This window comes from Vitis riparia, unplaced genomic scaffold (assembly GCF_004353265.1).
Source record: "Vitis riparia cultivar Riparia Gloire de Montpellier isolate 1030 unplaced genomic scaffold, EGFV_Vit.rip_1.0 scaffold583_pilon_pilon, whole genome shotgun sequence".
Lineage (NCBI taxonomy): Eukaryota > Viridiplantae > Streptophyta > Magnoliopsida > Vitales > Vitaceae > Vitis > Vitis riparia.
This window is the reverse complement of record NW_023269705.1, coordinates 135,812-157,893: the sequence shown is the minus strand read 5'-3', so window position 1 is coordinate 157,893 and position 22,082 is coordinate 135,812. Positions and strand designations below refer to the sequence as shown.

The window sequence follows — 22,082 nt, the reverse complement described above, 5'->3', positions numbered from 1 at the left end:
GGCATTAATTATGTAATCTCTCGTGCCATGTTTCTACTTCATAATTATGCAATCAGATAGACTAGTGTTTCTTTCCTTTTTTTCTTTTTTTTTTCTAATTACCAAAGGGTCTTGTCCCCTGTATGTTTAATTGGATCAATGAGCAAACTTTCACTCTATTCTCTTTAATGGGGTCTAGTAGAAGAACATGCGCACATTTCAGTTGTATGAAATTAGCATCGGTCATAATCTTATTCTAGAGTCTTTGTATTTCACAATTTCATTTCTTTTGATTTACAGTTTCAATAGGATATTAAATTAGGCTGGAAACTTTACTAGTATATATTTTTTTTCTAGGTCAATTCAAATTTTGTTCACAAAATTGAAAGGAATATATGAGTTCCTTATTCTCAAACATTCATCTTTCTCATTGGTCTTAGACTCTTGCTTTGTTGCTTTTGCTTGTGAAATTTAGGCCATGATTTTTGTCAAATTTGTTTCTCATTGCTTTTCCTGTGATCAGTCCTGAGGCATGTGCTGCAATATTGTGGAAGTCTGCCCAAGCAGCTCCTAAGGTACTAGATTGATAAAATAGTTAGGATTTTGGGGTGTGATTTATCTTCATTAATAAAATTTAGTTGTAAACTTGTACAGGCGACTGAAAAACTGAGGATAACAGCACAAGAACATTACAGGCTCAGAATTGTAGATGGTGTTATTCCCGTAAGCACTTAGGTCAATTGTCATGTTTCCCGTTTTCCTGTAACTCAGTTGCTCATAAGTCTTTAAAATGATTATTGGAGTTCTTCAACAGTTTGGGTTAGAAAGGCTGTTAAAAGATTTCAAATTGGTTTCTTTTTCATCCTCAGCAACCATAATGCAGCTGTGATATTCTTAAGCCTTTCTGTCTAGTGTAGATGTAGTCATCTCTAAAACTTCAGAAAGGACGTCTGTTATTTGATTCTTGGTTGACTACATGTTCATTTGTCATATTATAAGTGAGTTCCTATCCGAAGAAGTAATTGGGATGTATTAACATCCCACCCGAGAAAAAAAAATTTGCCTGGCCAAATGCAGTAATGAAGGAAATATTTACCTCACTAAGGCAGTTTAGGCAGGCGCTTTCATCTCTTTTATTGCAAGATCCATATTTTTGTTATTGGGGCCATGTTTGACAATTTGTCTGTTTGTTGCATACTTATGAATAACTGGGACAAATCAAATTTTTTCCAAGGGAGGAGCAAATGAAAATCCTAATTCTTTGCTTGTTTCAGAATTTAACCTAGTGGTTGTCCACACGTTCGTTTTTACCATTTCTTTTGTTCATTGAGCTATGATAAGAGGTAAATTCTGCTGGGTGTGTATGAGCACAGATATTTTTCGTTCTTTTGAACTTTCAGTTTGGGTAGATTGATATGTTGTCTTTACTTGTAGGAACCTCTTGGGTATCAAACATTAACGATACCTTTTTTGTTTTATTCTGTGTAAAAGCGCTGGACATGTATATATAATGGAAAAGTTGCTGAAGTATCCTTCCTATTTTCATTTGTTTTATTGAATGCTTTACAAAAAAATACCCTAAAACATGTTAAAATTATTCTATAGAGTAGAAAATTTATTTCAACAATAATTTCTAACGACCCTTTCAAATTATTCTCATTTTTGAAAGGAAAAAAATAGACATTAATAGAAAGATTTTGTTGACAAACAAAATAAAGTTTGAACCGAGTTGCAGAGCATCCGAGAAATTCCGCTCAGATTGCTTCACGAATAAGTGTAATATAATTATTTATTTATTTATTTGCTTTTCCCTTTTAAAGAAGAAGCAAAAAAAGTAAAAGAAAACACTTCTATTTATTTATCCAATATTAAATTGTAAAGCATTCACATGCTTCATTGCTTCAAATCCACGTTATTCCATTTAGTACAAAGGCGATACAAAAATATAAAAAGAATATAGGAGAGAGAGAAAAAATGGAAGAAAATAAAATAAAAAATTAAAAGAAAATGGAAAGCAAATTTAAACTTAATAAAATTTTATGTGTGCTAAAAATTTAAGAAAAATAAAAAATGAGTTTATACTCAATAATTTTTTTTTTTAATTTTCAAATTTACTTAATTTATTTATCTTTATATTTTTCTTTTAAAATTTATTTGAAAAAAATGGAAGAAAAGAAAATTTAAGGAAAAAAAAAATTAAGCTCAATAAAAGTTTATTTTGTGTTCTTTTCAAATCTACTTATATTATTATTATTATTATTATTTATACAAAGAATGATAAATTTATTTTTAAATAAAGCGAATAAAAACCTAATTCAAAACTTGGTATCAAAGTAAAGGGATATGGATTCACGTTAAAAGAGAGATTATTGAGGTGTAATCTCTCTTTAATTATTTGCCTTTTGTCCTGGAAGCCTACTGGCATTCGAATCTCTCCACTACCTTTTTCTTTTTCCCTTTTCTTCCTTGATGATCGTCTCCTGAAGCAACCTCATCTCTTTTATATACACCAATTGAGGTTAGATGAAGAACAGAAGCTAAAGGAATGGCAACTGAAAGCAGTAGTGTTATCATTTTCCTACAGAAGTTGGGCAACTTGGTTTTACAAGTAGCTTGTGGATTTGTACTAGTTGTGGGCATGGGTGGCCTCGGCAACACAACTCTCGGCAAGAAAGTATGCCGTCAGAGGTACGTGAAGCAACACTATCTCGGGGGTACAGAATCAGAGAGCTTCCAAAGTGGATTGCCACTTCTGTTTTCACTTTCATTAAGAATGGTGAGAATGAGTTGGGGAAGAGGTTTCCGTTCTTCTGGGAGGGAAACAAGTGTTTAGTAGTGCTAGATGATGTATGGAAGTTTGAGGTTCGGGGTGTGTTAAAGCTCATATTTTGCCGAATCAAATAAGAGTAGAGTGCTGATCACTACTCGCAATCATCTAGATGGAACGGAGAGTTGGGAGCTCTTTCTCAAAAAGACTAACAAAATGTGAAGTCTGCCTCTCCCAGGAATGGTAGTAGGAGGCCTTCTATCAAGAAAAGAAAAGAAGAGATCTCATCATGAGAGAAAGTATTTAAAATCATGGATGGCAGAGGGGTTCATACAAAGGAGGGGAGAAGAAACCATGGAGGATGGTGCCAGAGATTAATTACTTAAAAGAGTTGATTTGCAGAAGTATGATTCAAGTGGGAAACAAGAGTTCATCAAGTGGTGCGATAGTCTGAAAAAGTTTCATACTGGATCTGTTGAGATTGAAAAAACTTGAGGGACTAGAGCTTAGTTCCTTGCATCTTGAATTAGTTTGAGAGATTGATAAGATTGGGACAAAGATCAGTCTCATCACATTCATAGGATTCGATTTTAACCTTTTGATTTTGAAACTCATGGTTTCCATCTTTTTATGTAAGCCTCAAGTGTGTTTACCTAAAAAAGGGCAAAGAAAAAAAAGAAAAATTATTTTCTTTTTTGTGCTATATATATAATTACTAGTCACTGTTGTATATGATTTCATGATTGATAATAAATTTATTATTTTTATTCCCAATTAGAACTTCTTAATTATACTGTACCGTTGAAAATACCATTAAATTTGGGCTTATCCTTCATTTAAATAAGTTGTTTTGGAAAATTCGAAAAAATGTCTAGGCTTACAAGGGTTGCAACTTACGTGGATTTGAATTCAGTCTGAATTTAAAAATATTTGAGTAAACTAAACACAATCCAATCTTGAATTGGATGTGCCCAACCATTCTTAAACTCCCCTACAATTTTTTTTTGAACATTTTTTTCTATATGTTTATATCAAAATTTAATTAATAAATAATTAAAAATATATTTATATATCTTTCTAAAGAATGAAGTAGTTTATATATAATTATAATTTGATTTTTATTATTTCAAATTTTCAAATTACATAAAATAAATATTTGTATAAAATAATATAAATTATAAATATTGTAAAAATATTAAATTGGATTCAAGTTAGATTTGGATCACCTAAGCTCAATCCAAATTAAGTTTGGGTTGACAAAATTCAAACAAAATAAAAACTAAAAATATTAGAAATAATTGTTCCAAGACAAGTCCTTGTTAAGTTGGGCTAACTCGCTTAACTTGCATCCATATTCCATAGTACCTGGCCTGGTTATTTAAACCCAATTTGGTTCAGCCCAATGAGCTCTCTTTAAGTGGCTTGCTGCATAAGAAAAATAATGAGTTATGTCATAATTTTTTTTTTTATAAAATTAAAAATTATTACGTAATGCATTATTAGTTAAGCACTTGTTAAAATAAGGAAAAGAGAGGAAACGGAATTAAAATAAAGAATTCAATAAAACGTTTCAAAAATATCATTAAGAAATTGAATTGCATAATATTAAATCTCGTTTAAATGTCCACAATGGAATTTATATTATTACAGTAATGCTTTTACACGTGAAGGGATGTTTTAATAACATTAAATTATAGTTAAGTACCATTAAAAATTTATTATCTTCCATTGTACTCTTTCAAATAATATTAATAACCTCTTATTTCCATAGATGCTCATAATTAAAAAAATAAAATTTTCTAATAATAAGAATATAAAATCTTCTACTAAAAAAATATGAAATTTTTTAATATTCCAACTAGTTACTAAAATATTCCATTGATTGAATTTTAGAAACGAAATAAACTATAGTTTTTGAAAACTTACTAAATCTAAGTTTAACTTTCCAAATGGCAGCAGGGTAGTGGAAGAAGCTTCTATATTTGGACAATGGAAGGGCAATGCAAAATTAGAAACTTTCAACCTTTTGATGCCTTGGTCAATTAAAGCCCTCATCTATTTATAGGTATTTTAGGAATTTTATGAAACTTTAGAAGGTTCCTTACAAATCAAGAATTCTTTATAAGTATTTACATGATGTCCCTAAAACTTTCTAAAACTTTAAAATACTCCACTCCTTTCTCATGTCTTCCATATCTTGTGGGGAGATGTGTGAGTGTTTCTAGCCTTCTCCAAAATCTGCCACGCTCTTCCACGAATGGTTAAGTGTGGGTTGATGGAATTAGAAGAGTCGATTGTGGAGGAAAGACCAATGCCTAGACTTAAAAGTTGAAAAGTGTCCTCGAATGACAAGCCTTCCTCAAGGGTTGTCTAGAAATCTAGAGCAACTGAAGCTCCTCTCTATGTCCCATGAATTTATTGAAGAGATTAGAAGGAAAGAGAACATGACTATGATTTCAGTCTTATCTTCTCCCGCTCAATGCCACACATGCCCATCTTAAGGCCGGACACTACTTATGTTGCTGGACTTGGAAAGAGAACTGGAAATCATTTTTTTCACTTCTTTTCTACTTTTACTAGATTTTGTTTGTGTCATAATTTGTGTGAGAGTGGTCTTTGTTGAGATATTAGGAATATTTAGATATTAGGAAAGTTGAGATATTAAGAATGTTGAGATATTAGGATATTAGTTGTTCTTTCCTTATATCATTCCTTCCTTGTATCATTCTTTCCCATTCTTAGAAGGGTGATTACCCTCTATATATACTCTGTACATGAACGAATGAAATAATCAATGAAAAAAATACCATTCATCAATTTGAAGATGGTATCAGAGCCATGGAACTGAAATCTTGGATATTTTGTCGGTAAGGCCACCCATCGCCCCTTCTTCACGATAAAAAAAATATGAGTGAAAAAAATACTATTGTTTTTCAATCTGAAGGTACTTTTAATCCAGGAATTATTTTGATTGAATCAAACTATGACGTTTGGTCACAACTCGTGGAGATGCATATTGTCGAACGAGAAAAACTTTCCTACATTTGAGGTAAGACAAATCCACCAAAAGAGTCAGAAGATGGATATGAAAAATGGTATGTTGAGAATCAAAAGGTGAAGAGATGGTTGTTAATGTCCATGAGTCCAGAAATTATGAAGCGTTATTTACGCTTACCCACCACTCAAGAAATTTGGAGTGCATTATCAAAGGCCTTCTATGATGGAAGTGATGAATTACAAGTTTTCAATTTGAATCAAAAAGCCTTCACTGCCAAACAAAGCGGCAGGTCTCTTTCTGAATATTATGGAGAGTTAACTAAAATTTTTTGCGAATTGGATCATCGGGATAAGGTAGTCATGAAAGACCTTGAGGAAATTGCAGCATACTGGAAATCCATTGAACGACAACGGGTGCACATCTTTCTTGCTGGATTGGATGGTGACTTTGAGCAAGTTCGAGGAGACATTTTACGTAAAGATCCTCTTCCCGATTTGGAAGAATGTTATGCACTGATTCGACGAGAGGTGGTATGTCATGCTAGTATGAAAGCAGAATCTGACAACCCTGACACCTCAGCTATGGTAGTCCGACAATGATCAACCCAGAATTGGTAGGACTAATCCAAGACCAACCATCCTAAGACAGACCCTAATATTGATAAGTCAACCTTCAAATGCACTCACTACAATAAGACTGGTTATACCAAGAGTTGTTGTTTTGAAATTGTGGGATATCCAGACTGGTGAGATCATAATCGTGATCAATAGAAGAAGGATTCCAAGAAAACCTCGACTACAACTGTTGCTGAAATAAAAACAGAGGCTAATGTTGTTGAGAAAGCCTCTGCATTGGTAGCCGCTAGAGATTATGGTGGTAAGTTTTTAAATACTTCTACACTTGTTATTAATAGTGCATGGATAATTGATTCTGGTGCTACAGATCATATGAGTTTTGATTCTACACAGGTCTCACCCCTTAGACCTTTCTCACAAAAAATTGTTTCCACAGCCAATGATAACACAACCCTAGTAATTGGGGAAGGATCCTTAACTCTTACTGATACTTTGAATTTGGATTCTGTTCTTAATTTGGAACCTGATCCATTCATGAAACGCTTACCACACCGTTATAATAGAGGTATTCCTAAACCCACATATGAACCTGAATTGTCTACCAAAGTCAAATATCCCATGAGTAACTATGTGTCTAACCATCATTTGTCTGAATCAAATAAGTCATTTATAAATCAATTATCTACTGTAGCTATTCCTAATAGTGTGCAGGAAGCCTTAACTAATCCAAGGTGGAAAGCAGCCATGAATGAAGAGATGAAATCATTACAAAAGAATGAAACATGAGAACTCGTAGAATGTCCACTAGGAAAGAAGCCAGTTGGGTGTCGTTGGATCTATACTATGAAGTACAAGGCAGATGGTAGTATTGAACCATTTAAAGCAAGACTGGTAGCAAAATGGTACACTTAAACTTATGGAATTGACTATATAGAGATATTTGCACCTGTAGCTAAGATCAACACAGTTCGATGTGAAAAATGCCTTTCTGCATGGCGAGTTATCTGAAGAAGTATATATGGATCTTCCACCAGGATGCATGGTGTCAGAAAAGCAATGTCAAAAGGTGTGCAAATTGAAGAAGTCATTGTATGGGTTGAAGCAATCCTCGAGAGCATGGTTTGGAAGGTTCACAAAGTCAATGAGAGCTTTTGGCTATCGTCAAAGTAATTTAGATCACACTTTGTTCCTGAAAAAGCAACATGGTAAGATTACAACACTCATCGTATATGTGGATGACATGGTAGTTACAGGAAATGATCCTAAAGAAAGAAAAGCTCTGTAAAATTATCTATCTTGAGAATTCAAAATGAAAGATCTAGGTCCTCTGAAATACTTTCTTGGGATTGAAGTTTCTCGATCAAGTGAAGGAATTTTTCTGTCTCAAAGAAAGTATGCCTTAGATCTTTTACAGGAGACTGGACCATCGGGATGTCAACCTGTTGATACACCAATAGAAGAAGGTCTGAAATTGTGTGTTGAGCCTAATCAAGTATCAACCGATAAGGGAAGATACCAGAGACTTGTGGGGAGATTAATGTACTTAGCTCATACAAGACTAGATCTTGCTTATACATTGAGTATAGTAAGTCAATACATGCATAATCCTAGAGAGCAACATATGAACGCAGTCATGCGTATTTTGAGGTATTTGAAGAATGCTCATGGGAAGGGAATTTTGTTCACTAAAAATGTTGATCATCAGAGTATAGAAGTATATACTGATGTTGATTGGGCTGGTGCAGTGGATGATAGGCGATTTGCATCTGGTTACTTTACCTTTGTAGGTGGTCATCTTGTGACATGGAAAAGTAAGAAGTAGAATGTCGTCGCTCGTTCAAGTGTAGAAGCAGAATTTAGGAGTATGGCTCTAGGACTTTGTGAGGCATTATGACTAAGACTCCTCTTACAAGATTTAGGTTACCTATCTAGGCAACCAATTCGATTGTTTTGTGACAATAAAGCCGCATGTGATATTGCTCATAATCCCGTATAACATGATCGTACAAAGCATGTCAAGGTGGACAGATTCTTCATTAAGGAGAAGTTGGATGATAAGTTTGTGGAATTGCCTAAGATTCAATCAGAAGATCAATTGGCCGATATCTTCACCAAAGCTGCAGTCTCAAGTTAAGTGTTCTCAAAATTTTTAGACAAGTTGGGTATGTGTGACATCTATGCACCAACTTGAGGGGGAGTGTTGAGATATTAGGAATGTTTAGATATTAGGAAAGTTGAGATATTAGGAATGTTGAGATATTAAGATATTAGTTGTTATTTCCTTATATCATTCATTTCTTGTATCATTCTTTTCCATTCTTAGAATGGTGATTACCCTCTATATATACTCCGTACTTGAACGAATGAAATAATCAATGAAAAAATACCATTCATCAATTTGAAGATTTTCCTCTCAAATTTCTGTAATTGAATAGGTTGTGAAGTATTAATATTTGATTGTATGATGTGAATAAATTTACTGATTCTATTGGGTGAGTGTTTTTACAAATCATCGTCATACTCCTTTCTATTCTACTGCACCTTCAACAATATTGTATTTTTTTTCCCCTTAATTTTTGAATTATATTTATAGCTTTTCCTATTAATTTGTTTGCTTACTTTTCTATGTCGTCACCCCACAAGAAACACAACCTAAAGCAAAATCATTAGAGCAATTACAGAATGGTGAAGGCTTCCAATTCTTAACATCAACATCAATTTTAGTCGCATCTTATCAATATACAAGCACCCAAGTCTGTAACAAGTTCCAAATACTTTCAATTTTATATGTAATTAATAAGCTGAAATTAAGATATCGCGTAGGTACATTTTTGGTTTTTTTTCTTTTTTTCTTTTTAATATCAAAATAATATTAAATCTGATATAAGATATAAGAAACTTATTTTTTTTTTATTTAAATACACAGTGATTTTTAAAAATTATTTAATTGCTACATCAAATGTTAAAAAAATTAAAAGTATTCTTTAAGAACTTTATTCCTAAAAATATGAATATGTTTTAAAAAATAATAAAGAATTTTAGTCTCCAAATAAAATTTTATTGCGAAAAACAAATGAAACAATTTTCTAAAATAATTCTTATAATTTTAAGCAACGTTTTTGAAAAACAATAATTTAGAAATAATAATTATTTATTAACTCTGTTAACATGTAAATGAGTCAAATTTCTAATTACATGCACACATTTAATAATCAATTATGGACACAATCTGAAATGTTTTGATTTAATGAACCATTAATTGGACTATTTTTGAATTCCAAATCATTTTTAAAAATTATTACATTTATTAAAAGATTTAAATTATTAATTATGTCTCTTTTAATTTAAAATATATTTACCTAATAAGAAAATTGGTGTGAGTACAAATAAAAAATATCTTTTGGATAAGCTTCACGACTAGGTGGTATTCGTAATAGAAGAGGCATTTGATAATAAACTTGTGCTTGTTTGGAGGGATCATCATAAATAATTAAAGTGTATCGTTTACGGTACATAAAATATTCAACTAGAGCTGCTCTTGTATAAGGAGCAAGGTATTGTAATGTAGCAGGCGAGTCCGCCATTTCAACTAATTCAGAAAATATGGTTGTGTATTGAATAAACAATAAAGTCATAACTTGATAATGATAATTTTTGTTCTTGTTTTTTTTTGTGGTGATCAAATCTATTTTTTGATTTCAAAATATTTTTAGAGATTATTAAATTTATTACTAAATTCAATACAAACTGTTACTTGATTTGAAGTTTATCCTCTAGTAATAATTTATAAGAACATAAAAGGGTTATCTCCATTAAATTCATTTTTACTATCACTATCTAAACTTCTTGTATATGTTGGGATTGAGCCCCTAAAAACAAGACATGATGTAACAAAGTTAGATTTAACTATCCTTTTACTATCCTTTTGGTGTATTAACATTTATTTGAGCATTTAGTCCACGCCTCTTACATTGTATATGACTTAGGTGCATTAAGAGTTGCATATAAGATACAAGTCATGGGTTCTTTGTAAGTAGATAGGTTATCCACAATCGGCTCATGGATTTGGGCAATCCAATAAAAATTGTAGTGCATCACCTCTTCATTGGAGGGATGACTTGTCTTGGTTGTCAGGATGAGTTTCTTATGGTGAGTGCACTAGTATATGTGATGCACATTAGACAAGACCTACTGTGAGTCATGGCGCAAGGCTATCAATTGTCATGATTTACCAAGCTACTCCAATGCATAGACTCTTAACCTTGAGAGGATATCGAGCATATGCCAAAATCAACAGGAGGCTTTGACTTGGTGAGACCCTAAAGTGTACATATATCCTTATGGATTAGATCACTATTGATAGAGGCTGGTGGCAATAGGTATTCTCAATAGAGGCACCATAATATCTCATGGGATTAAGATAGTGTGTCCCATTAGGTAATCCAAAAGACATGCGATCATGAAATATGTTGCCACAGTAATTCATTTAGTGGAATTTGACAAATGCTATTCGAAGCTAGAGTATGTCAATTGATCACATAATAAGTGAGATTTGTAATTCAAGGATTTGAAAAGTAATCTTGATAGGTGATAACACTATCTTATTAGATAACGGACACCCGTTCATAGGGAGTCTGCATACAGTGGATAGTAAGTCACGGGCCTAAGCACTTGATGTCTCATTGTAATATACATAGAATATTGGAGTGTAGTTGACTCTCTATAGTGGTATTAGAATTTGATTATGAGGGAGCCACTACTCCTATGGATAATAGTGGTCCCCGTTCTAAGCTCATATTCCTTGTTGGCATGATTTATGAAGGTTGAATGAGTTTTTAGTTTACTTTTGTGCATAAGGACGTTTTGGTAATAACGTAAGGTTGTACAAGGATAAGTGAGTGGTATTTCTAGATTGACATAATTGATTAATTAATCAATTAACAACCTTTTTAGGTTAAATAAAATGACCTAAGCCCATGGTAGGCTTAAGTCACTTAAGCCTAATAGAAAACCTATAAATACCCTTTTAGGGGTTAGGGTTTCTAAGTTTTATCATTCTCTCTTTTAGTCTAGAGAGAGAACCCTAGCCTTCACCCTTAAGATCTCCACCATCTTAGTGCCTAAACACAAGGAAGAGTCATCGGATGGAAGATCATGGTGTTTATCATATCAATTACGACTTTGGAGTTATCTGCATAAATTGGAATCGATTCGAAAACATTCGAATCAAAGGTATGTAACTTTATTCTCTAGATCTATGGTATTATTTTGTTTTGGAATATCTATTTATTCGTTACGATAGATTTAGAGAGCCTAAGATAGATTTGCATTCACCATATGCGATCCAGGGCATGAAAATGGAGTAATCCAAGGTTTCCAACAATATCACCATCACAAAGTTTTTTTCATCCTCCACATCATTCATTGTTAAGCTTTCTTCCTCAACTCTCTTTCATTTATCTTCTTTGACTCTTATCCCAACCCACTTTTCATTATCATCCATATAATTATCATATAAGTCATCATTATCACTAATTGGATATTTATCATCAACAAAGTCAATGTCTCTAGATAAATCTCTCCTAGCCTCTTCATATTTTGATTTCATGTTATCTTTATGTTAAGTTGTTTGATATACATTGGGTTTTGGTTCTACATTGTCCTAGACTCTTCAACTTCACACATATTTTCACTAGGTTGATTGTAAACATTCAAAAACCCAATCTAACTTTGAACAAGATGTAAAACTTCTATGTGCTTAACAAACACTTCTACTTCCTTATCCTTTTATCATGAGTTGCACATTTCTAAGACAGTTTGATCTATTAAGCCTCATACTAATTCTCCATTTTGTTAGCCTAAGGGTTCTTCTTATCATGTTTTGATGATAACAAACCATGGTTAAATTGCTAATCGTTTTGAATTAAGAAGCCTTTCAGGTTTTAGTTTGAAAATTCAAAAGGATATTCGAGAAATTCATCAAATGATCCAATAGATTCAAGATCAAGGCACAAAGAAGATATTTTAATCTTAGGAACCGTTTGTAAGTTGAATGCATGGGTGCACTTAGGATTTCCATATCCTAAGTGCATTAAAGACACATTTGATTAAAATCCGAGTTTTATCAAATAAATCTTAGGCAAATTGTTTTAAAATTGACATACTCAGTGACTAGAGACCTTATCTAGGTGTTAAAAACAAAATGAACAAAAAAAAAAATGATAGATTTTCAGGCCAAAAAAGGTAAACTGGTCAAGGCACTGATCAATCGGTTAAGGTACTGGTTGACCGTTTATGTCTTCCTGGTCGAGGATCGATCGAGAGATGTAAACAATCTTCCCTCTCTTCTAGTAGTGTTGCATTCCTAATCGAGGGGTATGCCTTCCCAGTCATGGTCCGATCAAGGTCTAGTTGAGGCCTATTAGTCACCTGTCATGCATTAATTGCCCAATGGCTAGTCAACCGCTCGACCTACAGCTTGACCAGTCGAGGCTATTTTTTGATATTTTGGCTCCCAAAGCTAGAAACCTATAAATTGAGAGCTCTCTTTCATTAATGAAGATAAGAACACCTACATTTATTTGTTTACTTACCAGTTCTTGATTCAAAAGCTCTCATTCTCTCCTTGATGCATTAAAATCCTCAGTTGCATATTCTTTTAGTGCACCATTGTTATTTATCCTAGCATTTTAGTTGTATTTGATCTCTTATTGAGCTCGGTTGACAGATTTAAACTTCTTATTTGAGTGTTAGAAGCTTCGAGTAGAAATTTGAACGGATTGTGTAATAACTCATTAGAGCCAAAAACTAGGTCTGAAAGGTTGGACGCTTGGTTGAAGCTTTAAGTATAATGGAACCTTCACTCGATTAGGAACTTGAGGAGAGTTGACATAAGTAAGGGGTGCCTAACCACTATAAAATCTAAGCTTTTTTTTATCCTTATTTATTTATATTTGTGATTCCTTTACATGAATTCATTGTGTTTAAAAACAAAAAATTTAAACCCCAATTCACCTCCCCTCCCTCTTGGGTGTTTTTTCTATTAAGGTTTAGCTTTTATTTTCTCACTTTCTTATTAGCATAGTAATATTCAGTGCAATATTTATATCTTAATAAAAACAATATATGATCCAACTCAATCAAAGACATTACATTATTGTCACAATTATCAACATAATCCACTTTTCCACCCAAATAATCACTAATCTTAAATACATGTCTCATATCACCCCTAAATCGCCCTTCATAATTGATGGTAAAATAGTTAGGTGGTTTATTTGCAAACATATAATATAAAATTCATATTAGATAAATATATAGATGCAATGTTGATAAAAAGAAACAAAAAAAAAAGTCATAAGAAAGCTAAATTGACTATAAATAAACACCTATGAAAAGGAAACCCTAAACACCTAAGTCTGTTTTTTTTTTTTTTTTCCAATAAATTTCTCAACTATGGAAAGAAAACCTTAACCCTAAACACCTAAAATTTAAACTTTTTCCCAAAATTTTTTCAACTATCAAAAGAAAACCCTAACCGTTCTAAACACCTCATCACTTAATATTTATTCTTGTCTAGAAATTTTCTTAGCTATCAAAGACAAAAATGAAGCAAAACATTGCGGGAAAAAAAGAACTGCCATTGAAATCCATATTTTAATCAAACTCTTAACCCTTTGATGTTTGGATTAGGTTTTTGGGATTTTAGGGCTTTGGAGGAAGAAAAACAAAGATTGAAGAGTTTGGAAGAAGGAAAAACAAAGATTGAAGAGATTTTAAGGCTTTGAGTATTTCAAATGACAATTTTACCTCTACTTATTAGGTCACATGTAGGGCACGTGCATTTTCTATTTAATGAATGTAACGTCATTCAACAAAAAAGGTGTAATGTCGGTTTTTAAGAAGTTTGGAAGACAAATTGTTGAATTTTAAATGAGGGGACAAAATGTAAAACACATGATTGGTTGAGAAGGTAAAGTATATTTAACCCAATATTATTAATATTTGATTGCTCTTGATTTATTTAAAATAAATATTATTTCTTAAATTAGGAATATCAAATATTATTAATATTTGGTTACTCTTAAACATGGTGAAGACATCATTTTTTGATAGAGATTCGACAAAAACATAAAAGATTTTTTTTTTGGTAAGAATTGTAACACATAGAAAGGGTGAAGCCTCTACCCCTCAAATTGAAATATGCGTCTTCTCAACCATTTTGATCATGACTATATCATTCAACCACTCCCTTTCTGACATTCGACCACTCTTGGAAAGGACTCAAGTTTGAGCTTCTTCGTAATGAAAACGATTTTTTTATTGTTTCTTTTAAAAAAATTATACAACGATACATTGTGAATTATAGAAAGAATGAAAGAATAAAATCTTAAAATTAAGGAAATAATTGTCATTTCCTAAATTAAGAGAATAAAATATTTTTAATAGCTCTTGATTTATCTAAAATAAATATTATTTTCTAAAGTAGGAGAATTAAATATTATTAATATTTGATTAATTTTTTATTTATATAAATATTAATGAAAATGGATTCTTATCATGTCCTGTCATTCTACATCTTGTGTCTGTTTTATTATTTTGCTTAATAGAAACTATTAGTATTTTGGTCAGAAGAGCTGCAACAAAAGCAGAGAAAAGCAAAGAACAAAAAAATCATGCTAGATAACACAATCTTGCTTTTATCGGAGATTTTTCCACTTTTTAAAACACTTTTCACTTCTAAATACATCTTAAAAGTTTCCTAATTATTTTAGTGACAAATGTTTGCCAAAAATTATGAGTTGTAAACCCTAAACATATTCTGAACAAATATAAACCTAATATTACTGAGTCAAACTTTCCAATATCATCTTTAAAACTGGAAAGAAAATAAAATATTTTAAAAAAAAATTAATTAAATTACTAAACTCTTCTTCTCCAAAAAAATACTACTCCCTTGTGAAATTCTCTGACGCAGCCATCTTATTTACACAATCAACCAAGAAGATAAAAATCATATCAATACATCCATACCATTCTCCATTCTTCTATTCCACACCCCCTACCTTCTTCCCTCCTTTATTTTTCTTTTGAAAAAAAATCCTTTCCTCAGAAGCTTCTTTGTCACAAAAAAAATGGAATTTTAGATAAGTTCCCGGAAGCTAATGTCAATTTCTTTAATATATTTTCCATGAAATCCAAGAAAATTTTATAATAGAGAATTGATAAATAAATTTCTAATAAAAATATTAATATTTTATTTTTCTCAATTAAAAATGAATAAATGACTTTCATCTATTAAAATTACCTGCATTCCTGTCTGGTTTTTCTCCATTTTTCACATTGTTTTGTTTCGTTTTTTTTTTTTTTTTTCCTTTTCTGAAGTTTTCATTTCTTTATCTTACCCGATCCCAACCATTAAGATCCGAGGAAATAAGTTGCATGGAGTACAACATCAATAAAATAAAATTGCCAACCTAATATAATCCATTAATAGGCATCCAAACATAAAAAGAAAACAGTCCACCCATGTCTATTTTTAGTTACTTAAATCAAACATAATATTACTTATGCGTACATAAGCACAAAATACACCAAAATAAGATCACAGCATACATTTATTTTTTTACTTGTTTTAAACCCGGAAAGGAAGGTAGAAAATAGGCTGAAATGGCAAAGAAACGGGACCAATGACTCTTTGCCTAATTTACTTTGCACATCAAAGGGTTATATGGAGTCCATGAATTTAGGCTAGGTAAAATGCAGAAGCACTCAATAGATAGCGAGAAAGCAGGCCATGAATGCATCAATGAGAGAAGGCTGTGAAATAAGTCTGGACGGCAGTAAAGAACAGGACCAAAGCAGCACCAACCCAAGCTATTACTGTCAAGGGGCTATCAAAGTTGGTGTCCAGCCACATTGTCAACCACCTTTTCAGATTGCTGTTACGGTAACTTTTAAGGTGCTCCCGAATTTTGACTCTCACATTATTGTAAGCATGAAAGTTTGATACCAACTTGGTGGACACAGTGTTGAAGAATTCAGCCACTTCTTCATGAGTACCTAGATTGTTTTGGAGTACCCCGGCGGACTGCAGCTCCTTAATGTCATCAGCATCATCAATAAGGGAATCAAGGAAGCGAAGGTAAGCTATGATGTCATGGGGCATATTTGAGCTCATTTCCCAGGCTATCAAGTTGAAGAACATATCCTTGGTTGACTTATCAATGGTGATGGGAGGAAGTCTGAGGCATGCAGTGACGCAATGGGAAGTGAAAGAAATGTCCCTCAAGAAACGTGTAGGGCTAGGCTTGATGCGGATTCCAGCGGCCATAAGATCCTTCACATTTCTAAATGATGCCATAACCTGCTCCCTCACATCAACAATTGATCCCATACCGCCAGTTTTATCGCCCCCATGCGTTGGGCTAGAACCATTGGCTCCTAGGAAATAATCTAAGGGGCTAGAACACGGAGCTCCTAGGAAATGATCTAAGTACAGGTCGAGGAGATGACAAGGCCCCACGAAACTCCCCGACTCTTCATCAGTGTTTCTCCCCGATTCTTCATCAGTGTTTCTCCCCGATTCTTCATCAGTGTTTCTCCCCGATTCTTCATCAGTGTTTCTCCCCGATTCTTCATCAGTGTTTCTCCCCGATTCTTCATCAGGGTTTGGCCTCCGCTGCCGGTTACTAATCCGGCTGATTGCGGGGAACCAGCCGCAGCAACATTTCTCCATTTTTTGCAGGAATGAGTATGGCTCCACCTCCCACAGGGTCATGCCACAGAATTCCAAGCATAGCATTGCCCAATTACGAGTATCCCATGTTTTATTCATCTTCAGCAGTTCCTCCATTAATTCATAGGGAAGTTGGTTCTCCAGCAGCATCGCATCCCTGTGCAGATGGCTTAGATCCTCATATCTGATATCGAAATATTCATGGTCACGGTCACGATGAATGCAAGCATAAAGCATGTACCTCATTAAAGCACACCCGTCCACCAGCATCATCACAATGAATTGTTCATCCGAATAATTCTCTATCGACTCCTTATCATAATAGTCCCTCAACCTATTAACAACACGGCTAATTCTGCTGTACAATTCATCGACTACCTTCTTTTTTGTCTGGTCTACGGATTGGTCTACGGGCTGGTCAACAGTGCTGGGTTCCGACGGCTTCAAATGATCGAAGAAATCTAGCGCCAATCGAAGCTTGATCTTTTCTCCACGTACGAGCTTCGGATTGCCATGGTGGTAAGGACCCAAAGACATGACCATTGGCTCATAAGGGTGGTCGTCAGAAGGCTCAGAACCCTGGGCATCTGATGGCAACAACGACTTTGGAACCTTGGGACATCGTGGGTTTACAGTTGCTGATGCAGGCATGGTTCGTGGTCGATCAATTTCGGATTTTAAGTTAGCCAAGGTTCTAATCTGGCTACCGCCATCCGCAGGATTCATCTCGATCTCTACAGCCATTGTTAGTGCGAGAATAAGATATCTAGACAGAGTGCTACCACATGTCTCTGTAAAAACTTCAATCCTATGTTTCATTGTTTTCAATCCTGTAATTTAGCATGTAATTTATGTAATTTATTTTAGGCATTTTTCAAAATTTTAATGGGATGTGACATTGCTTTCCTATATTAAAATTGTCAAATCAATCACCTACCTTTATAGTAAAATAAATTGTGCAACACTAATATTTTTTAGAGCATTGACTTCGTTTTAACCCAAATATTTGTTTTTAATTCCTTCCTAATAATTGAGGAATGTAAAAAAGGATGAACAACAAGGGATATAATTATGTTGCCAAACTTGAGGGTTCTTAAATTAACAAGTTTTGCATATGTGGGAAATGAATTGGTTTTGCCTTTTGGAGGGTTCCTTAGACTTGAGCTACTAAAATTAGATTGGTTGCACCAATTAGAGTGGTTGAAAATTGAAAGTGAAGAAATGAGTAATGCCTCGATCGTCTACGAATTTTGCAAATTAACAAGTGTTATAAACTAGAAAGGCTTTCTAGTGGATTGTTGAGACTGAAAAATCTTCCAAGACTAGAGTTGAACAACATGCCTCATGAATTAATTGAAGATATTCAAGAAAAAGAGGGAGAAGATTGGGACAAAATTTGTTGTATCACATTTATAGATCAAGATTTGAACAAGTCAGTTTTTTTTTTGGTATTTTTTAAAATTATAGTGTTTGATAAATTGTTCTTCAAAACATTTATCAAAAATTGAAAGAAAAAAAAGATGAAAATTAATTGGATAATTTATTTTTAAATTTTTTTAAAAAAATTTAAAAATAATTTTATATGACTTTCATAAATATACGTTACAAGGTTAGGTGTATCAAAGAGAAGCCTCAATTCATACTTTGTGTATCGCTCTCAAGAAATCGATCAGTGTCATCTAGATCCATGTGCTGTCTTTGATTCTATTAATTGCAAGGCATGAAGAGAGAGTTGGGTTTGTCAATACTAAAATACGAAAAACAAAGCTTTAAAAAACATTTCAAACTTATTAGGTTGGCTGGCAGATGGAAAGGGCTTGGCAGTGAAATAAACCAACCCTCAATCAAATAGGGGTAAAAAAGAGAATAAGTATTTTTCATTTAACATAAAAAAAGGCACAAAAATCATTTTAATCTTCTGTGTAACTTTCATCCGTATCCTTAAAAGATGGGGCTAATTTCATTGACACCATTAACATTTGATATAAATATATTTAATCAATTTAAACTGTCTATTAGCATCCCTTCCAATTAGGGAATTTATTTTTTTCAGAGATTTCTGGTAAAAATATCTTAAATGAAAATGCAGTATTTATATATAAAATATATTGATAAGGTTCTAATTGACCAAATTCAAAACCTATGATGATATAGCATATTTACATTAAATATGAAGAGCTTAAAGAAAATACATGATCAACAAAAGATATCACATTTAATAAAAAAAAAAAAAGGTACGTAAAATCATGATTATTTTTCAAACGTATAAAGTTTGTTTTTCCATGTTTATTTTTCTCAAAATAAGTGTTTTTTAGTAGTTTATAAAAATGAAAACCATTATTATTTTTAAATGTATAAGGTTTGTTTTTATCAAAAAATTTGTTTTTTGGTATTTTTTTTTTTAAATTACAATGTTTGATAAATTGTTCTTGAAAACATTTATAAAAAATTGAAAGAAAAAAAAAAGAATAAAATTAATTAGATAATTTATTTTTAAATTTCTTATATTTTGATATTGTAAAATCATTATAAATTCAATTGATATGATATTTGTTGAATTCAATTTAAGTATTATTAAAAATGCAAATAGATATTTATTATCGGAAATCAATTTTAAATGAATAGTTTTTAGTACAATATAAATATTAATATTACAATAAAAGTAACAAACAATTACATTTTTCATTTAAAAAAAAACATAGCACTTGAAAATATACTTAAAAAAATATGGATATTAATATCGTTTTAAAAGTAGAAATGAGTTTTTGTGAAAAATAAATGATAATTATTTAAAATAATAATAATTGAGAATACTTTACTTAAAATTAATTTAAAAATAAATAAAATTTAACTTTTTTAATATATAAATGATACAAAGTTTTTCACTACATGACAACATATTATAGGCTTGAACGAAAGACAATGTCCAGAAAATAGAAGGAGAAGAAACTAGAATAGGGGAGGATCTGAAGAAAGTAAAATACAAAAGTTTTTCAAAATTCCATAGAATTCTGCCTTGAGCATTGGGGATAATGCTTGAACGTCAACTCGCGACTAGTTTAAAATCAATTATAGCACCCCTTTTGCTTAAAGCCTAACATCCATTTCATGATAAAATAGATCCTTATTAATGTTTCTTGGATAGAGTAGGACTTGTCTCTGTCATCTTGATTAATTATGCAACACCCTTAAATCTTAAATAAAGAATTAGACATAATAATCTAAAAAGATCCTAAACCTACAAGAACATGACAAAATTATCAATTTAAATTAGATAATCTATTGCAATAACTAATAATATCCCTCATTCGATAGTTTAGTGCCAAAATATATTGCATGAACCTCTAATACTCTGAAATAGAGCTTACAAATATCTCAAAATATATTGCATGTGGCAGTTTAATTTAATTTAAATTAACAAAAAATTCTTAATAAGCCACGTGGTGAGTAACTGCGTTGATATGTATTGTACTGAGCTATAAATATACGTTAAGTGGTTAGGTGTATCAAAGGGAATCCTCAATTCATACCTTGTCTCCTGCTTGGACCAATAGTTTGAGCCATATCTAGCCTTTGATTCTATCAACTGCAACACCTAACTTGAGAGTTGGGTGTGTCAATACTGAAATACGAAAAACAAAGTATTATAAACCATTTCAAACTTATTAAGTTGGCTGGCAGATGAAACGAGCCTGGGAGTGAAATAAAGAAATCAATAAGAATTAAATGAAACCTACCCTCCTGCTTCCTTCCTCTGGTTTCCTGCTTCTCTCTCTTACTGTGTAAACCTTTCTGTCTTCCTGGTCCCCCGTCTCCCAACAAAAAAAACCAACCAAAGGACAGCCAGGATGGGGACAGTTGTATACGGAACCCTTAAATGAAGGGCAGGCAGAACAGAGGTGAGAAATAAAATGTATACTGAATAAGCTACCCTCCTGCTTCCTTCCTGTTGTTTCTTGTTTTTCTCCCTTACTCTGTAAGTCTTTATCTCTACCTTTTCCCCTGTCTCCCAGAAAAAACCAACCAAAGGACAGCCAGGATGCGCACAATTGTTTACGGAATGCTTAATTGAAGGGCAGGCAGGCGGGCACACCTAATTTGAAATTTGAAGGGCGAGAAATTTTGAAGTCTGAAAGGCGGGCAGGGGGCATTTCAAATTTGAAATTTGAAGGGACGCGCACCCAAGCAAAGTACACAATTTCAAATTTTTGAAATTGTAAGTTGCGGACAGCCACGTAAATCATTTCAGAATTAATTTCAAATTTTGAAATTTGAAATGGCGGTTCAAAATTTTGAAGTTTGTAATTTACGAAAGTTACTTTTAATCCTATTATAATTAAGGAAATAGAATTTATTTTTAAAAAATATTTTTTGTACGATTTTATTAAAAATATAATCTTTTGGGCAATCTTATTTAAAAACTATGAACAATTTTTATTAAATAACTAATTTTTTCGATAATTATTATTAAAAACCATTTTTCTAATTTCGTTACAAACAATTTTCTTTTTTTTCTTAAAAGCGTTTTTTCTAAATTTTTTATTAATAAAAAACTTTCTTTTGTTAAGAAAAATATTTTAGAAATATTATTTTATTAAAACATATTTATTTAACAATTTTTTTTATTAAAACAAAAAAAATTTAAACTATCAAATATTCAATTCTATATATATCCAACAAAAAAATATATAAAATATATATTTACAAAAACCAATGGAAATGAAACTATATACACCCAACAAAAAAGTATATAAAACACATATATTTTTGAGAAACTAATATAAATGAAATTAAATAGAGGTGATAAATACAATGCGTATCTAAATAAGTCTACAGAACAAGTATTCAAGTACAAATTCAAATTTTAAATCAGTCCAATAAATTTTACCAATTAAAATTGGTCTAAATTAACAAATTTAACCCAACATAAATATTTCACTTACTATAAGTCGTAGTCCAAAATTTTCAAATTAATAGCTGATATATAAGCATAATTACCGAAATCCAAAATTTGATAAATCAAAA

The 22,082-nt window shown here is 32.1% G+C and overlaps 1 protein-coding gene and 1 long non-coding RNA gene across 2 annotated transcripts; one reads left to right on the top strand and one right to left on the bottom strand.

Annotated features, from left to right (window-relative positions):
- Positions 1-332: 332 nt before the first annotated feature.
- LOC117910086 lies at positions 333-990 on the top strand. Its single transcript, XR_004650539.1, has 2 exons — positions 333-554; positions 634-990. It is a non-coding gene; the product is annotated as an uncharacterized LOC117910086 (long non-coding RNA).
- A 14,836-nt stretch (positions 991-15,826) lies between these two features.
- On the bottom strand, positions 15,827-21,138 carry LOC117910078. The gene is made up of 3 exons (XM_034824133.1): positions 20,795-21,138; positions 20,588-20,679; positions 15,827-17,791 (listed from the first exon to the last, which is right to left on the bottom strand). The coding sequence occupies exons 2-3, from the start codon at positions 20,619-20,621 to the stop codon at positions 16,125-16,127; spliced, it is 1,701 nt and encodes a 566-aa protein (XP_034680024.1). The 5' UTR covers positions 20,622-20,679; positions 20,795-21,138; the 3' UTR covers positions 15,827-16,124.
- Positions 21,139-22,082: the final 944 nt, after the last annotated feature.

Bases quoted from the DNA above. Each gene is read 5' to 3' on its own strand.
- LOC117910078 (XM_034824133.1), bottom strand. From the start codon at position 20,621: ATGGCTCAAACTATTGGTCCAAGCAGGAGACAAG. The intron at 17,792-20,587 runs GTATGAATTGAG...CAATGGCTGTAG, and splicing joins TGGTCCAAGCAGGAGACAAG to AGATCGAGATGAATCCTGCG.